General features: G+C 41.7%; 2 protein-coding genes across 10 annotated transcripts in view; both read left to right on the forward strand.

Moving 5' to 3' along the window:
* Positions 1 to 6,921, forward strand: part of mast3a (microtubule associated serine/threonine kinase 3a) — a 32,014-nt gene extending 25,093 nt beyond the window's left edge. For 6 of the 8 annotated variants that reach the window (XM_005476083.4, XM_013269286.3, XM_005476081.4 and 3 more), the window contains 7 exons: positions 426 to 547; positions 660 to 848; positions 1,125 to 1,348; positions 2,546 to 2,668; positions 2,808 to 2,944; positions 3,288 to 3,472; positions 3,566 to 6,921. In XM_005476083.4, the coding sequence (XP_005476140.1) occupies positions 426 to 547; positions 660 to 848; positions 1,125 to 1,348; positions 2,546 to 2,668; positions 2,808 to 2,944; positions 3,288 to 3,472; positions 3,566 to 4,416 (1,831 nt within the window). In that variant the 3' untranslated portion in view covers positions 4,417 to 6,921. The remainder of the gene's footprint in view (positions 1 to 425; positions 548 to 659; positions 849 to 1,124; positions 1,349 to 2,545; positions 2,669 to 2,807; positions 2,945 to 3,287; positions 3,473 to 3,565) is intronic. The other 2 variants (XM_013269287.3, XM_013269281.3) reach the window with 1 other exon arrangement.
* A 1,550-nt stretch (positions 6,922 to 8,471) lies between these two features.
* Positions 8,472 to 18,467, forward strand: part of pik3r2 (phosphoinositide-3-kinase, regulatory subunit 2 (beta)) — a 33,748-nt gene continuing 23,752 nt past the window's right edge. The window contains exons 1-2 of one of the 2 annotated variants that reach the window (XM_005476086.3): positions 8,472 to 8,720; positions 15,980 to 16,866. In XM_005476086.3, coding sequence (XP_005476143.1) covers positions 16,548 to 16,866 — 319 coding nt within the window. In that variant the 5' untranslated portion in view covers positions 8,472 to 8,720; positions 15,980 to 16,547. Of the gene's footprint in view, positions 8,721 to 14,189; positions 14,319 to 15,979; positions 16,867 to 18,467 lie in introns of those variants that run through there. The other variant, XM_005476087.4, reaches the window with a different exon arrangement.

Below are 18,467 nucleotides of genomic sequence, written 5' to 3' on the forward strand. Positions count from 1 at the left end.
TGAGCTCAACATCTCGGTATCAGCCTGTTAAACTGAGTCAGCGTCATCATCACTATTGTTGTTGTGTTATCAGTCTTTTTGTTGAAAAACGGCGCCCTGTGTTGGCTTAATGTTAAACGCTTTTGTTAAATGTTAAATCATTTACCACAGAGCCGTGTGCATCGAAGCAAAGAGAGTGCATCGAGGATTTTTTTATTTTATTTTTTAAATAATTGAGTCATTCACATTACTCAGTGACTTGTTGCAGCATTAAAAGTAATGCACTTTTTTTTTTAAATAGTGGCAGTTCTTCTTGTTTTTATTGTTGAAAGACATTTATTGTGTAGTCAGGAAGAAACTGTTGCTTACTGCCCAATTTCTAAAAGAGAAACTTAACTAAAATCTGCATTTTTATTGGACCTGCATTTTACCTTTACCTTTCTCAGTCTCCGTCCACGTGCGTCATCCAGCTCCTCACAGTCAGAACGCAGCACCAGCCCACTGGTAATGAACAACACCCAGAGCTTTGACATCATGCCTCGAGTTGCCATCCCTGCTGATGAGGAGGGTAAGAGTATAATAGAGTATAATAAATGCAGAAACTATCTGGTCTACTTTTTTTTTTTTTTTTTTTGCTGTTGTGAAACACCAGTACTCACACACTGTACCCACTATTGTAGATGGAATGGTTTCCAACCTGCGCCGCATCCGTCTCCGGAGCAACAGCACAGGTACGAGGCCGTCCTTCAGGAGGGGGGCATCTCGACGCATCGCACATCAGTTAGAGACCCCAGAGAAACCCAGGTCCCCCTCTGGAAAAGTCCCCAAGTCTGCGTCAGTCTCCGGCCTCTCACTCATCATTACCCCAGGTATCTTTACATGATGAATGCATTATAGAAAGTGTTTGGAATTAAAAGAAAATGGTGACAAGAAACGAGTGTTCATGTGTTCACAGTGCCCTCTACAGCCTAATATTGTGTAATTTACACACACACAAAAAGCCAAACACATTATTTATATTGAAGTCAAGATTAGAACAGTGTTTGTTTGGTTTTAATTACTGGATACAGCATTTTAAAAAACGGTAGTCCTTACACCTTATAAAGACTCAGCTTCTTCCTGCTTCTCTTTTGCTCCTCAACTAGATGACTCAGGAGGTCCTCCTACGAGCCCCAAATCTTCTTTGTCCCTATCATCCAACCCCTCGTCCAGAGACTCGTCTCCCAGCCGCGATCTGTCCGTCAATGTCAGCTGCCTCAGGCCTCCGGTGGTTATCCACAGCTCTGGGAAAAGGTTTGGGTTTGCGCTGCGAGCCATCAGAGTCTACATGGGAGACAGTGACGTCTACACCGTTCATCACATGGTCTGGGTATGTGATCTTATCTGGTACTGACTGACTAGATTTAGACTATATTGGGAATCAGAAGCATAGATGTTTAAATAACTTTATGGCCTGGTCCTAAAAGTGAGTGAAATCAGCATCACCAAACTCTGCAACATGCAAACACTGAGAGACTGTTTACTAGTTTTTAGGTATGCTTAGGAAATAGTTTCCAGCACATGGCAAAGAAATTGTGCCATCTGCTGGTTTCCTGTTGGAATATGTCAAACTTTGCTTTTTTCTTTCACTGAACTGAGGTTTTAAACAAAGCTTATGCAATTTGGTATGATTCGTTTTACATTTTTGTGATTTGACAAATGCAACAGCTGCTTCACTCAACCAGAAAGCCAATAGTCAGACTCATAGAACCCAAAAAATTGACCCTCCTCACCCTTTTTAAAAAAAAGCCTTTTTAAAAGCCTCTTCATAGCCTTTCACTTTATAGGAAAATGTGTGCTCGCTGGTCATAATTTGATGGACATGGGCAACAACAATACTCAGACAGGCTGCTGCATGTAAATGATACTTAGTCTGTACTAAGAGGCCCAAGCAGCCAAAAAAATATTCCCCACACCATTACACCACACTGAACCATTATTACAAGGCATGATGGATCCATGCTTTGTTGCGGCCATATTCTGACCCTACCATCTGAACGTTGCAGCAGAAATTGAGACTCATCACCCAACATTTTTCCAATCTTCTGTTGTCCAGTTTTGGTAAACCTGTGTGAATTGTAGCTTCAGTTTTCTGTTCAGGAATAGGAGTGGCACCCACTGTGGTCTGCTTCAAGGTTCAGAGATGCTCTAATTAGTTTCATATGAGTCTGTATATACCTTAACACTCACAAATGCTTGACTCTCATCTGGTCCTGAGGTGGGGTTGAAAATTGTAGGTGCATTCACTGTCAGAGCCCTGAAGCTGTAGGACAAGCTGCCTGATGAAATCAAGTCAGCAGAGTCAGCGACCTCTCTTAAATTTCTTCAAGAAGCATACCTTTATTCATGAAACCTTTATGCTGCCGTGATACTTTGTTGCTATACGTGGCATTTTTTTTCACACAACAAGTTTAAACTAAGTAAACCAAAAACACTAGTTTTACTAATTGCATAGGTGAAACACAGCAACAGCCATTTAGATTGTTGCTTTACCAGTAATTGTGAGGTTGTGTGTGTTTGGGTCTAGTGCGTTGAGGAGGGCAGTCCTGCACACGAGGCAGGATTGAGGGCAGGTGACCTCATCACTCACGTCAACGGAGAGTCGGTCCAGGGTCTCGTTCACACTGAGGTGGTGGAACTTTTGCTTAAGGTATGTGGATAACTTGATACTTTGATAATCTTTCCGTGCATATGTTGCTTTTTTAAAATGATCATTAAAACTGTCAAATTAAAGAAAGAATTTAAATAGAAATTTCAATTTTTTATTTTATTTTATTTTTCTGTGACAGAGTGGCAACAAGGTGACCCTTCAAACCACTGCTCTGGAGAACACGTCTATCAAGGTTGGACCTGCTAGAAAAGCGAGCTACAAGGCCAAGATGGCCCGGCGGAGCAAAAAGAGCAAGAGAAAGGACGGACAAGACAGGTACACGAGGCGAGAATGAAATCATACTGAAGAATCTGACATGTTTTACTCCTGCTTGAAGCCTCGTGCTAGATCTCAGATAAATAACAGAGTTCCTATTTGCTGATTTTGCAATTATAAAGTTGGCAAATGGAAAAAAATTTGAGATTTTTTTCATTCTGCAAGTCTGATTCTTGCATTAAAAACCTTAAAGCCTCCGAAAAGCTTTTTGTAGGACAGACAGAGTGATGCTCCTAGAGAAGCTTTGTTTAGCATTACAGTAACACTAGTTGGCTCCTGTCTCAGATTGAAATGATGTAAATTTGCTTTTTTGGGTTTTTTTTTTATTAATTTACTTTTGTAGCAGACGACGCAGCATCTTGAAGAAGCTGTCTAAGCATACACCGCCTCCACCCATGCAGAGCAGTCGCAGCTTCTCTTCGGGGTTCCACCAGTCATCTAGTGACAGCCTCTCTGGCTCACCAACACAAAGCCTCTCTCCTGGGCCTTCAACACCTTGTCGCTCCCCAGCCCCTGACCACTCTGGAGGTGAGAGAAGAGGATGATAGTTCTTGTAGTGATGTAGTTGTCTCTTTCTGGAGAAAGTGTATCCACTAAATCTAAACTCTTTTTTTCTGTTAGATTCAAGTTCTTCTCCTTGCTCCAGCTCTCCAAACTCGCCCGTACCGCAGGCTCGTCCCAGTTCTCTTCACGTCTTGGGTCGCTACACAAAAGCTGGTCGTTGCAAGTCCACCAGCAGCATCCCTCCTTCGCCTCTGGCCTGTATCCCACCACCCCAATCTCTTTCTCCCCAATGCTCGCCATCTAGCCTCCCAAGTCACCCCAAGTCCCTGCACAGTTTTCACGGCAAGACTTTGTCACCTCCTACAATCGCTCGTCATTCTGTGCGTCCTCGCAGCGCAGAACCCCCTCGCTCACCGCTGCTCAAGAGAGTTCAGTCAGCAGAGAAACTGACTGGTGACAAGATGACTGGGGGTTACCACGGAGATAGGAAGGCTTACAGCACCCGACGTCACACTATGGAGGTGCCCTTGTCTGAGGGAGAGGGGCTGGAGGACCTAGACGGAGACACCGCTACAGGGTTTGTTTGCGTAGGCGAGCACGGCCGCCAGGGCCTGCACATTGGAGGGCAGAGAGGCCACCAGGACACAGCCAGCGGAGGCATCGATCACCACCGCTCTGCTGCCTTGCCACAACACCGCAGCACCAACAACCACTCAAAAGAGATGGTGGTGATGAGGAAGCTGGCTCTATCAGAGCGCAGAGACTCCTTCAAGAAACAGGAGGCGGTCCAGGAAGTGAACTTTGACGACTTGGAGGAGGCGGCTCTAAGCCCCACGCTTCCTGTCACACAGTCAAAGGCGTTCAAGGCATCCTGGATCAACTCGTCACAGTCGGAACCCAGCGGCAAGCTGGGATCACAGGGTACCACACCGCAGAAAACCAAGTCAAAAGACAAAGAAGGGCGTTAGTTGTTCTGTTTTATTTTGCAGGGATCGCAGGTCAGAGAAGATGAGGCTTTGACCTGCTATCGTACTTGCATTTAAAGGCCTTGCATGTGTCCAGAAAACTGTGACCAAGTCCCACATCATCACAGAAACAAAGAACAGTCTGCATTTCTCAGTACTACATGCATCCTCCAACACTGTTAACAGATTAATGACTGCCAAACAATGTTTACTTCAGAGTTGCTCGATTTCTCTCTCGGTTCTCAAATCACTGTGGCGCCTCTAACGGATGTAATTGTAAATATTTGTTGTTTTAAATGAAGAAACTTATTTATGACTTTTTAATGATTATTTGTTTTTGTTTTGTTGTTTTTTAGTTTGTTTTTTTTTTGTTTTTTTTTTAAGTTGCTAAAAATGCCTCGGACGCTTCAGCTGTTCTAATTTTAGGAAGTGCACAGGAGAAAAGCCAGGCAACAACTTCTCAGTGTGGTCTTAGTAGGTGGGGAGGGAAAACAAAGATAATATTAGTCAATATTGCAATATTCATATGATTCATTTTTTTTATACTGTTGTGCGTGTGTGCGTGTATGTGTGTAACGGGGTGTTGTTTCATATACAGACTGTAGTGTTCATCCTGCACTGTATATGGTAAAAAGTTCCATAACACGTTTTTTGCTGCCTCTCTGAAGAAATCTATCATGCGGATTGTGATCGTGACGATTCGGAGTCATTGTTCCCAAATGCAGGGCATGTACAAATCGGGACAAAAGACAAAAAAAAAGAAAAATGACAACATTGCAGCAGTTGTCAGCTAAGCTGTGGCGCCAAAGCATGGTTTAGCTTAATAATAGGTACTGTAGTTGTACGTAAGAAGCCTCATGTATGCATGGGCTCTACCGCCACTGGCTGTCCTGTTTTTTTTGTTTTGTTTTTGTATCAGTGCTGCCACTCATCTGTAAGTTGTTTAAATTATAACCTGATCAACACGCAGGTGTGTAGATAAAGCTTTGTGGCTACCTTCCCGGCTGCTGCATCCGACCTCCGATACCTTTGTGAATCTAACCTCCGTCCAGCTCCTTACAAGCATAGTCTAGCAGAAGTGTTTGCACAAGTCGTAGCTGCCGTGTAACAGTGAGAGTACATTTATCTTTCAGGGTGATCTCTTTCTCTGTGGGATTCAGAAATTGTACAGTGGATGCAACAAACAAATCTGGGTCACTTGGCTGTTGTTTTTTTGTTTTTTATGTGTTTTATGGATGAATGTTTACATTTCAATGCAAATATCTGCGTGGACTTGAGTGGAATCTGTTAAATTATTGTATGGGGGGAAAAAAGAGAGGGAAGGCGCGGGAGAGGCAGACCTGAGGCCCTGGGTGGATGAAGGAATGAGTCAGTGGTAATCTCCTTTTTGTATATTTTGATATGGAAACAGTCTTGTTGCAGTACTAATTACCTATGCTGTTGTATATCATATAAACAATGGTGGACCTTATAACAGCTATCAGTAAAATGTAAGGGTGGATGGACTCGTGTAAGATGTGAGTTAAGTGGCATGGCTTTAATCCCAAGTTGCGATTGACTTTAAAGAGCTGTGCGTCTTTTACATCCCATTAAATCTCCACGGTTTTACTCTAGATTTTGAGAGCTTGGAAGTTTTGTTGGATAGGCCTTGAATTCTTGAGTTTGAGGCTTTCAGCTTTAAAACTTGTTTTTTATGGTGAGATATAAACAAATGGTATTTGGTTTTCCATTATGTACTCTTTAACTAGTTTTTACTTTAAAAAACATCTAATCCTGTTCCTGTTTTTGTTTTTTTATTAGTAGTATTGTTTTACTCCAAGAGCTGTTTGGATTAGCAACTAAAAAAAATCAAACGGAGTGGTTAGAGAAAAGGAATTTGTTGATTGTTCCTCTTTTTGTGAAGGCTCACATCTATGTTTTGCAGTCAAGGGAGATTTAAATAAGGGATTTCTCAAAGAATTTCAGCATATTGAACCATGAATAAAGGTTATGAGGTGTGAATGAAAACGTAGACCTTTTTTCACTGTACTTTAGGAAGAAATGCGTGTGTATGTGGGTTTTATCACTAAATTTCTGATGCAATATACATTTTAATATGTTCTTAGTGTTGAATCGTTTTATTTTTCATTGTAGTATCCCATGATGTTTGTTGGGTCACCCTGTTAAACTTTTATAAATCAGGCGCAGGTCTCAGCAGCAGCCCATCTTGCATCAAATGAAGCATCAGAGTGAACTCCTTGTCTCTGATCAGCTTGTGTGTTCATGTGTATGACAAATTCACTGTAACAGCCCCCACCCTTCACATTTTTCACTTGTGTTTTTGTATTGGTGTGCCCCACCACCATCACCACTCAACCCCCTTGTCTCTACGTGGCAAACTGCCCTTTGTGAAATGCCTACCATGTGGGTATCTGGTTCAGACTGGTGTGACATTGTCTGTTGTTCTCTTGTCTCAACAGTGCTTGAAATAAATGAATTTCCAGAGGACTGGAAAGTCCAAGACGACAAGACGTTGCACTTGTCATTTGTCCTCATATAATAATATTTGCACATTTACAGTACTGTATCAAAAAAAAATTTCTTACTTCGTGCACACATTTCTTTATTATTTGCTTCCAAGGAGACAAACTTTCTTGTAATTCTTTAAGTGCTCTGGAGCAATAGTTCTCCTGGATTTCTGAAGGTCTTTTCAATGTTTTTCTTTGGGCGTTGGCTCCTTTTTTTTTTTTTTTTTAAATCATTTTCAGTCCAGTCCTTGTACCCGACCATTTTAAAAGGATTTTTTTCTTTTTCCAGTAAAAAAAAAAGACATCTAACCAGTGTTGTGAAGCTAAAAACTTCGTACATCTCAGCAGGTCCTTATAACATTTGAGGAAACTGGAAAGTGGGAGACAAAATAAGAAGCAGCAAATCTAAAAACTACACTAGATGAACCTGAAAATCATGTCCTTAAAAATGGGAAAAAGTTCCTCAAGGCCTGACACAGGACTCAGATACCTCTATCCCTATCCCACTTCCCTTTTAGTTGATCCATCAACTGTTCACTGAAACCTCATCAGAGGCCAGCGAGTTGAGTTGAATCCCCTTGATTAACACAAATCTATAAAAGACTCCTCCACAGTCATGGCAGCATGTTGGCAATCTGTCTGTATTTATAAATTAGAAGTTTTTTGCAAACCTCCAACAACCTTCCTTTAGTGATTGCAGTCTGTCCAAGACAGACTGCAACTGTTTGTGGAAAGGTTGCCTCCTATAAGGTGAGATGAGCCCTCTTGTTCATAGTATTCCCAGAGTATTTTCATTTATTTAATAAAATAGCAATATTTGGTGTTCCTGTATGCAAGTTGTTGCGATACCATACTGTACAGATTTTTCCTCCACCCCTACTGCCAATGCAAAGTGAAAGTATCCCTGGGAAGAAAAGCTAACAGTGGAACACTATCAGTCATGGAGCCTGGACCTCAACATTATTGAAGCAGTGTGGGATAATCTAGACAGCCAACATCCAAAGAAGAGCTCTGAATCCCGGAGAACTATTCCTAAAGACTACTTCAAGAATTTACAAGAAAGTAGCTCAAGAGAGTCAATGCTGTGCTGAGGAATAATTTATATTTGATGATGGTCAAGTATTACAGCACTTCTATAACGCAGTATTTTCTGCAGCAGTAGGCACGATTGATTGGACTCATTTTTGGCCCTGAATTCAATATAAACTAGTCACAAAGCTACAAATGTTTAAGCAAGCAGATGAGCTGAAAAGGAAAGCTTTGAGAAAAAGTGAGATGTGGTTTGCAAAAACAGGGGGAATATGTCCCTATTTAATCCCCCGTGGGATTAGACATGGATTTAGCGCGTGGTTCACCGCTTTCTTTTTTCACATGAACACATTTCTTTAGTTTAAATACAGCTCAAAACACACGGTTTGGACACTGTCTGCTTCAAATTTCCGTTTTTTTGTTTGTTTCTTTTTTTCGTCTCCGAGCCTGTTCGGTGACCCCCTCACTGATGGTTCGGACGTTTCCGCTCACGTTCGTCACTTTCCGCGCACTCTTATATAGTTCCCACGCGCCCTCCTTCCCTGCACCGTACTGAGCTGGAAAATGGCTGTGTGTTGGAGCAGGGAGTTATGAACGGGAAAAGAAAGAAAGAGCGAAAAGAAAGACGCCGAATTAAGAAGTGAACCAAAGGCTTGCTGGAAGTTTAGAGCTCACCGAGAAGCCGTCGTCTGCAGACAAGCCACCACTCGGACTCTTGTGTGCGACTTTTGCTCCGAAGCCAAAAGTGCGAAGAGTCAAGAAATATCCGCGGTGAGTTTTTCCAAGTTATTGCACATTTCCAGTACGGCAGCCACTGTACTGGAAAATGGTGGAAGCGCTGCAAGTGTGCTCCGCGCACGCAGCTCCACGTTGGTGACTTGTGTCCTACTTTTAAAGTTTAAAGGAGACTTACTGTTTTTTTGTCGCGCTCGTGTGCGTTTCTGTGCTCTTTGCGGTGAAATGTTAACTTTAATTCGCCCTCGCGCTGCGCTGCTCGGTGCTCGCGCTCGCTGACGTACAAATGCCGAGCAAGTTTTTTAAGCTGCTTCAAAGTTTAAACTGTTTTTCCTGGCTTATTTGTTGACGTGAAAACGATTAAAAATGACTTTAAAGTTGTCAAGTTTGCCAGAATTGGTGCTAAAATTTTCTCTAATGTCAGTGGCTCATTAGTACTGTTTAGTTGTATTTCAACGCTACTAAAAAGACCCATTTGCAGTATATTTGCAGTGTACTCCCTGTGTATACCATTGCTAGTATGTGTTACTAGTGTCTTTACCTTGGCTGCAGACTATGGGAGGTCTAAAGTAGCTGAAGGCCTGACTAGATGCGTCTCTTACATCCCTGGTTTAAGGATTTGGCATCCATCGAGGAGTTAATGGAAATTGTGCCACTTGCATAATGAGACAAGCCACTCAACTGTGCTGAGACCCCGCACCCCCCTGTCTTGTAATTATGAATCGAGCATTATGCAACCAAATGTCAGTCCTCCATTTTATGCTTTATCGGTGTGATGCATGACTTGTGGCAAAGCTTTCATTCTTCTCTCAAATGTCTTGAAATGCTCTGAGTGACTGGCAGGGCTGTTGTATTTAAATGCCCCCCCCACCCACACACACACGCGCACACACACGCGCACACACACACACACAAAATAAAAAGAGAGAGGAAAAAGTGGAGCTTCTTGAAATGCCAAGTGACACCTCTCAGAGGGGGTGAAGAAAACCTAAACTAACCTCAAGTTCCAGCAGAGGCACTAAAGCTGTGGTTATATTTGTTTGATGTCAAAGTTAAACTGAAATGGTCCTGTTTGATCAAAATAGCAGCAGAGTTCGTCTTTAAGGACAGTTTAGTCATGCCTCGCCTGGAAATACTGCATATTCTGTGCCTTGCGGGGTTGTGATTTTTTTTCTAACTTCCCAGAGACATTCATGAGTCTACTTTAAGTCCTAATCTATCACCCTCCCGACCACAACACACCGGACACAAATCTTATTGGTCACTTGCAATTATCTGGGACTTATCTTGTGCTTTCTCCTGCAATCCAGCAATAACTTGCATTATCAAAACTTCTTTATTGTATCAGATTAAACAATGATAGTCGAATAACTGCACTCCCTCACCGCAAAGTCAATTTGCTAAAGGTGGAGTTTGGCGAGTTATTGCATCAGCAACCAAATAAAAATGGCTCCTTTTAGAATTTGATTAGATTTGTTGTCATAAATGTAGGCTGCAGTATGCTACCTGCATATTACCAATTTTCGATCAAATGGAGTTGGTTATGAAAGGGTTTGGGAGCTTCTTTTTTTTTTTTTTTTTTTCTTTGAGGAGTAATTCATGTAGGTGAAAGGCACGCATTATCTTGTTTGTGTCTGGTGTTTTCAAGTGATGCAGACTTTGCAGGTTTATCAGATTTGATTTCTTTGGTGAAGTGGAAATGTTTAAATCCATAATCTTGACCAGATGGATTGAAGTTATCGCTTCTGATAAATAGACCGTGTCCTCTTTAACTGTGGAGCCTTGCAGCATAGTTGACTTCCCTGAACAGTGCAGTCTTGGTGCTAAATAATCTAGCAGATGTTTCTATTTAGCAAAGTGAGCTTTTCGGCTTCATTTGCAACAGATAGAATTCAGGTGAACGAAACTGGAATCATAAAATTCGTAAGAACCAATTTTATTCTGAAAAGTTAGTCCTCGCAGGCTCCAGTGTTGTTGGCCCGTCCTATCTGCCTGTGGCGCAGCAGATTTTTCAGATCCATGTGGACAGATGGCCTGCGGCCAGACTGCATGCATGGTGGTTCTGTAGTCAGTACTTCCCCAGCAGGGCCATGAATTGCCAAAACATGCATACACAAATACACTGTTTGTGCCCACATAAATGTCTGAACTTTTGGTTGCACTGTTGTGATTATAAAAGTTTTAAAGAGAAGAAATGATAGTAATGCTTATGAATAAAAAAAATCCCAGAATTTTGTCTGTGGAGCAGGGAGCGATCTGTAATGTGACGTGTTAATCAATTGTTTTGTTTTTTTAAGCTTAGGGTGCATTCTTAAAATCCTAAACTCCTCACCTGTTTTTAAAGAATAATTATTTGGTCAGACGGGTTTCCCTTGCCACTCTCAGATGCGGTAGTAACTACTTTCTTTCTGGCCTATATGGATGTAATCAGTGTTTCCTTATTTTGGTGACATGGAGATGTGAGGGATCTTGCCAATTAGCAATCTCTCTAGTAGTTTTAGATGGTTGTCACCTTTTGAGGAGCTTTTATTGCACTGCTCATTAAATTTCCTTTTTGTTTTCATTCTCTCAAGAAGATTAATACTACAAAAAATCATAATCAGCACACTGCAGGTGAAACTAAATGCAACATGGTGTTATACATTCGGTGTAACAGCTTAAAATGTCACACTGCACGTCTGTTTGAGGGGGACTAAACCAGCTAAAGGACATGGACATGTGCACATCCAGTATAAAAGCACTGTGTCCACCGTGGAAGTGTTTAAATGTTCAAAAAGATGCACCTTCTAAAAGTAAAGCTTCTTGAATGTAATACACTTTCTCAGACATGACCACTGAGCTGTTCAGGTGAAAGTAGTAAACTAAAAATGGCATATGGCAATGTTAGCCTCATGTGTCTGTTATTTACCACAACTGAAATAACCTGATTACCTATTACATACATTTATTTACTGCGTTAAATAAAAAAGGTCTTAATCATCATGAAATCATCATTCGCTATGACTGAAGTGATCAAAATTTGCATTTTGAGTGTAAAGAAGCTCCCCAGCATCTAGATCTACATGGAAACTAATCTACCAGTTACAAACAGTGTAATTACTAATAATCTAACAATTATTATATATATTTAAATCACCATCATGGATTGGTCCTAAGGAAAAGTTGGCTACAGTGATGCTCTACATGAACATTTCTATTCTAAATGTCATCCTCAAAAACACTATATGGGCAAAGGTGCTGGGCCAGCTACACGTTACATCTACAGGAGCTACTCAGCCTGGAAATCCTTCCCATGAAGCTCGCGGCGCACAGTTTCTGTGCTGATATTAACAGTAGAGGAGGTTTGGAGTTCTGATGATTTATTTTATACATGTGTGGTAATGGGACTAATAAAAACCTGAATCCAAAGATTGGATGTGGCCCAACACTTTTAGTCCTTGTGTTGTGTATTGACAAGTCGCGGCTGTTCTCTCCTCTGTCTCTCACTCTCTCTGAGTGGAAGTTGTAAACAAAGGGGTTGGGATGTAAACAGATGACAGCAGATGATGATGCTCACACTGTTCTGCAGTACTTGGGTTTCGGGTAAAAAAAATAAAAGGGGCAGCTTTGTCAGATTAAACTGGAATATAACCAAACAACGAAGCAATGTGTGACCACAATCTTCGCTGGGAGGTGAACCCTAGCAAGGAAGAAACGAGGGCTACTGATGGTTGGATCACCTAAACTCTTCAAATTGATCTGATATTGACTGTGTTTGCAGTTTCAGACATGTGTAAAGTGCTGCACATTTAAAGAATCGTTTCATTAATGAGCAATCGATTGACGATTTCATATGGCACCTAAAATACGCCCGAAATATTTGTTTAACTTTGCCTGTTCAAAGTGCGCACAGTTTATACAATTATCTGAAGACTTTCTTTAGTTAGACTAGTCAACTAGTCAATTTTCTTTCGCTTTATTGGCAAATTAGTCATCATGAACATCAAGTTTGTTTACTTTTTGTTAAAACCGATGACCAAAAAAAACACAAAACAATGATAATAACATGAAAAAAATAAATATTTGTTCACATTTGAGTTTTAGCACATGCCTCTGTACTTGTATATAAACATTAGAAAAATTAGAAAAAACAACCAGTAAATAAATAAAAGATTACATCTGTTTAAAATCCACTGATTCGGTTACACAAACCGATTTTACAAGTAATGGTGATGTAAGGATGTGTGGCATTTTGATCCTCGAGCAGTATCAGTGATGCCTTTAATAGCTTATTTGGCATTTTATATACGCGTGCTGGTGCAATAAACAGGTCAGCACTGTGCTGGCTGACTAAACACATCATTTGATTTCTTTAGAAAGCAGACTTCAGTTTGTAGGTCTCGATTTAATCACACCAAGAATAAATACAATATATAAAACGTCAGTTACTGTTTAAAAAAAAAAAAAACAAACCACACAGTGAAAGACTAATAAATTATTAGTGATTTGTTTTTAGTAAGTATTTTGTATTATTTATTATTTTCTTTTTCACTGTATCCCTCTCCCTGTGAACTCAGAAAAACAAACATCATCTCCTTTCATCCCATTGCACAATTTCACTGTGACTCACAGAGTTTTCTCCAATCACACTTAGCCTTGAGTTTTTCCATGTTTTCTTTTACATCTTTCTCCCAGGGTAGCTGCGCTTGATTTAAATCATCACTTCAATAAATATTACAAACAGTCATCACAGTTGCAAAAATGAAAAAAGTCAAAGGTGCTAGAAAAGGTGGAGTTGTTTAGGTCAGATGTTTTATCACTGCCTAGATACATTTTCTAATATTAGAACATTTCCTTGATTTGCCCGGTTTCTCTGGTGACTGGGGAGCACATGGCCAGAGCAGCAGCCAATCAGAGGCCGGGATTAGCTTTCCCTCTCTCTAGCAACAGTGAGTTACTTGCTGCCTATTCATTAATTATTTTCCTGTGGTCTCCCTCAGCCGTTTGGACTCTGCTGATAGCAAACTGCTCCGTCTCTCACTCTCTTTTCTCGCTGCTTTTTGCCGCTGTCTGCTCAGACTAAACGCAGAGTCTTAAAAAAACAAATGGATCCACAGACACTGAGCTTTCCAGCCGCTGCTGCTGTGCTGAACTGTGAGCTACTACAACACTGCCAGAGTAGGACGGGAACAGAGATGACTCCTCTCTCACCTTGTGCGACTTTTTCTTCTCTGGAACTAAATACTAAAAGAGGACTGGTGAATAAGAGTGCTCTGCCTTTTCCTCTACCTCCTTTTCTTCTTGTTTTTGCCGCTTTACTGCAGCCGCACTCGGACTATAAAGAACTAAAACATTATAGCAACTGGAAAAACGGCTGGACTTTTTCGCTGGCTGAGGATCGGGAGGGGGGGGTCAGTTGGAGGCAGGACTCTTGTGTGTTTGGGGGGAGTGGAGAGCAGGTGGAGAGAAGAGGGAGGGAGTTTAGGGTTTTGGGGGGGGGGGGGGGGGGGGTAATGGTGGTGTGAGGATTGCGGGCTGTGGTTGGGTATGCCAGTGCCACGTGTCTAGCCTGGCACCTCTTGCTTCTCGACTCGAAGGATGTTGGACCGAGAGTCTGGCTGAGCCTGTCCGGCTTCCCTCTGAACCTAAAGTGGGGTGAGTTTTGCACTGTGCAGCGTTCTGTTATCACAGTAACTCTTGAACCTTTTTTATTAAAAAGACAATGTCCTTATTCACAAAGCTTTGCAGTGAATGTGCGTTCGCTTTCGGAATGTCGAGGGGGGGTGGAGAGGATAATCTAGACTAAGGTTCAAAAGCATGCACTTTGGCATTCAAGGCTGCAAACTGGACGTTTCGGTGAATTTTTTATGCTTTTACCCAACTGTATTTAAGCGTCTGCAGTGCATTACTCAAAATACTGTCCATTTATGGACATTTATGAAACGCTGGTATAACATCGGGCCTCGCAAACCAGGCCTGTGGTTATTGAGATTTGGACGTTTTGGAAAATTGCCCCAAATGCCTTGTTACTGCCATACCACGATGAAACTTCCATCAGTCGTTGTGCCACTTTCACCTTCACTCTCCACCTGCTTCTTTTCCTCTTTGACATCACGTCCAGGGAGGTTAGTAGGACCATTGTCCTTGATTGGTCCACAGACCACAGATGTCGTACTTGATCTGGAAAACATAATCTCTCTTTCTCGCCCGCCCCGTCTCATCTCCCAGCATAGTTGCAGTTTAGCATTTAGCATTTTTAAATTTCAGCCGCTCGAAACTCGGCCAAAATTGCCCATTAATTTTTCCACGATTTACTGTGGATTTTATAATCAAGTGTTTCCAACGTTTACTCCCAAAAAATGTAGATTTTTTTTTTTTTTAAATTTTTGGTTGATTGGCCGACAGATTTCATTTATTTACTTTAATCAAACCTTTAATACTGATAATATTTAGCATTTTAAGACTGTTGTGTCGCTTTTATAGGATATATATTGCGCACTTGCGCTTGGCATTTAATTGGGCCTTGCAATCGGCTTTATCAGAGGACGTTCGTTACATTTCCATGGACTGACCTTTTTGCTATATGTGGAAGCTATGAGATAAGTGACTTTAAGGGGTGTAATATGAATTGTGATGGTTCACTGTGGTTTCTCAGTTGGCTGTCCATTCAACGTTCCCATCTGAAGCAGGCTTGGTACAGTAGATTTGACAGAAGTCGAAATATTTCTTAGGCAACACAGAGCTACCTTTTTTCTCTCTGATGGAGAGTGAACTGTTGCAGAGGGTTCTGCACGTTTTAGAAAATTCCGGTCGCCCTACAGTCGAGGTGCAGTCCTTATTTTCCTTTGCATGCCAGTTCAGCTAAAACCCCTTTTTTGGGGTTCTGTTAATCGTACGTGCTGTTGTGTGAGTTGAAGGGACGTTTATTTCACAGGAAAACTTATTGTTCCTGTGGAAACTGTGACGAGTCAGTTAAGGCTGTGAGTGTGTGAATGTAGAGTGGAGGGAATGGAGGCTCCTGTCCAGGGACCCAGTCTGCTGTTGGTTATGACGCAGCAGCATCATCCGAGCTCTCTGTCCTAACCGAAGACTGCACAAATGCATGGAGCTGTCGCAGTTCGCCATTTTCATGCACCGCTTTAGGCTTCGTTTCACATAGATATAAGCCGCTTTAATTATCGCCATTTATCGAATAGATTTGACCTTTAATCCCATTTTTGAATAGTTTTTTTTAAAATAATTTTATTTACTTTAATTTTTTTCGAAGTCTTTTTCCTAATTTTTTTCTTAATTTTTGCCCTTTTTATTTCCTACAGGTCGGTCATTATTCCTGCCCCCAAACATGTGGGATATCTGAAAGAGCCAGAGAGGATTAGAGACCTTCCCACCCTGGCACTCGTCCGCCAATCAGGCCACTTGATTTGACCGTGGAGAGCCAACGACACGGGGCCCGTCACTGGGAAAACCCTTTTCCAGGCTGTTCCAGTAGCACCCAGCCAGCAGGTTTTTGCTGCTTGAAAAAGCATGTTGCCAACGATCTCCCTCTGCTCCATCATCTGGCTCAACCGGGGTATCAAGCTGAGGAAAGTGCACCAGTCCACCAACACCGGTCAGGTGTAAAGCCGCTGCCACTGCAGACACAAAAGCAGCAGAGCTCCTCGTTATTAACTTTTAAAAATGCTGCTGAGCTTCGGCTGACTTCCCCTCCTTTCATCCCCCCGACCCTCTAAGCCACTGTACCAACACCAGACTTTAGTAACTCAGCCACAATTTTGGTTTCGGAGGTGGATTTCTGTCTAGCCTAACCCTGTTGTTACAGCGGGACTCAGGCCGATCCTAAATCCTCGAAGCGGTGGCCATTTTACTTTTTGCCTCTGTCACAAAATGGCGGCGGAAGGTTTCCAGTATCGTGCCCTCTACACGTTCACCAAGGACCAGGACGAGGACTTGGATCTGCAGCCTGGAGACATCCTTACAGTTAGCAAGGCCTCTCTGATGTCCATGGAGAACTACCAGGAGGGTTGCGTGGAGCACCCCGAGCGTCTGGGCTGGCTCCTCGGGTACAACGAGCGCACTAAGCAGAGAGGCGACTTCCCAGGGACGTATGTTGAGTATGTGGGCCCCATCAAGATGGCACTCCCATCGAGTCAGCCAAGGTCCCAGCGGCCCCTGCCTGCAGCTCCCAGATCAGAGTCGACTCAAGGTAGGGGGCACTATTTAGATCATTTTCTTTTTTTTGCTTTTTTGCTTTTTTGTTTGTTTTTAGCAGCCAGTGGTGAGACGCTCACGGCACATCACTACTGTAAACTAAAGGTGGCCTTTAAAGTGAAAAAGATAATATAATAACAATGAGAAAAGAGTGAGATGTCATTAAATTTTACTTTGTGGCATTTTTTAAATATCAGAATAATTTAACTTGCACTTAGGGGGATGTGAGCGCCTAGTCGGGTAGGCGTTTAATCACTGATCCCCTTGCTCGTGAGTGCCAGACATGCTAGCTGATTAATAAAATAAGAATAATTTATTTAATGTACAAAAGAAACTGTTTCAGAGATGTTACAATGCTGCTGACCCTGACACACAGTTACTGCTGCATCCTGCGCAGTTGTGAACGAGTAAAGGTGGAACGTAAACAGATGATGCTAACGAGCGCTGTTCTGCAGTAGTTTGATGTAAAAACCAGTGGCTGTATTTTGGGCGCACAATTTGGCGACATTTAAAATATGATTTAATTAATGAGGAAATGATAAATGGTTTCATTAAGCTCCTAAAATATAGAACAATTTTTTTGGCCTTTGTTTAAATGTGTCCATTTAAAGTAGTTTTAAGTGTTTCCTGAGGGTTTTCTGCCTCTTAGTCAGCTAGTCTCATTTTTTTCTCGTTTAAATGTCTAGCCAATTAGTTGACAAAATATTCAGTGTTAGTTTGTTAGTTGGCCTTAAATGTGCAGAAAATATTGATGCAGGAATTTGCAAAATAATAGTTTGTTTATTTTGCTTGCTGTTACCTTTTAAGACATGTTTGGTAATTTTGAGCTTTCTGCATTTGTTTTTGTTTTTTGAGGTGGGAGCTTTTTGGTCTTTGTTTGATAAGACAGTGGGGAGAAGACAGGGAAACTGGGAGAAAGACCAGGGGGAGACGCACAAACCTGGTGCTCCTTCATTAGCCTTACAGTGTAGAGATTTCTTGATTATTTTTTTTTTCTTTTTTTTACGTCTAACATTTAAAATCGTCTAAAAGTTTTCCTCACAAAGTTTTAAAAGAAAAACACAACTTCTCGCATGCCCAGCTGTTAACAGCGGCTAGTTTGGTGTACTTGATGTTTTGATAAGGCTCTCACATTTGGCAGTGACCGCCAGTTGACCCTTTAATCTATACTAAGTAAGCTTTACCTCTTTGTAAGCGTAGCCAACTTAAGTCTGCGTTGAATAATAAAGGGCTAATCCATCGACTGACAAGACTCTGTCAGACTCTACTGGTCTGGTATTGATTGTGTCTGTCTTTGCGGCTCTTGACGCAGGAAAACTTGTCTCTGCAGTGCACAAAAATGCATGCCTCTCTTTTGCTGTGACCCCTCCAAGTGTAATCAAGAATCACAAAGGCTGGAGGGCCTGTTGATGCTGTTTTCAACTGGACGTGCCTGGGTTAAGGATACTGGGAGGATTTTTGGCACTTTGGACAAACTGATGTTTTTATAGGTGTGTTTTTAGTTTGTACAAATGAGGAGTTATTCAACAGTAAAAGGAATACAATAGCCTTTTTTTACTCAGGGATAATGCTCTGCTCTGTCACACTCCTCTTCAC

The sequence above is a fragment of the Oreochromis niloticus genome, linkage group LG18 (assembly GCF_001858045.2).
Source record: "Oreochromis niloticus isolate F11D_XX linkage group LG18, O_niloticus_UMD_NMBU, whole genome shotgun sequence".
Lineage (NCBI taxonomy): Eukaryota > Metazoa > Chordata > Actinopteri > Cichliformes > Cichlidae > Oreochromis > Oreochromis niloticus.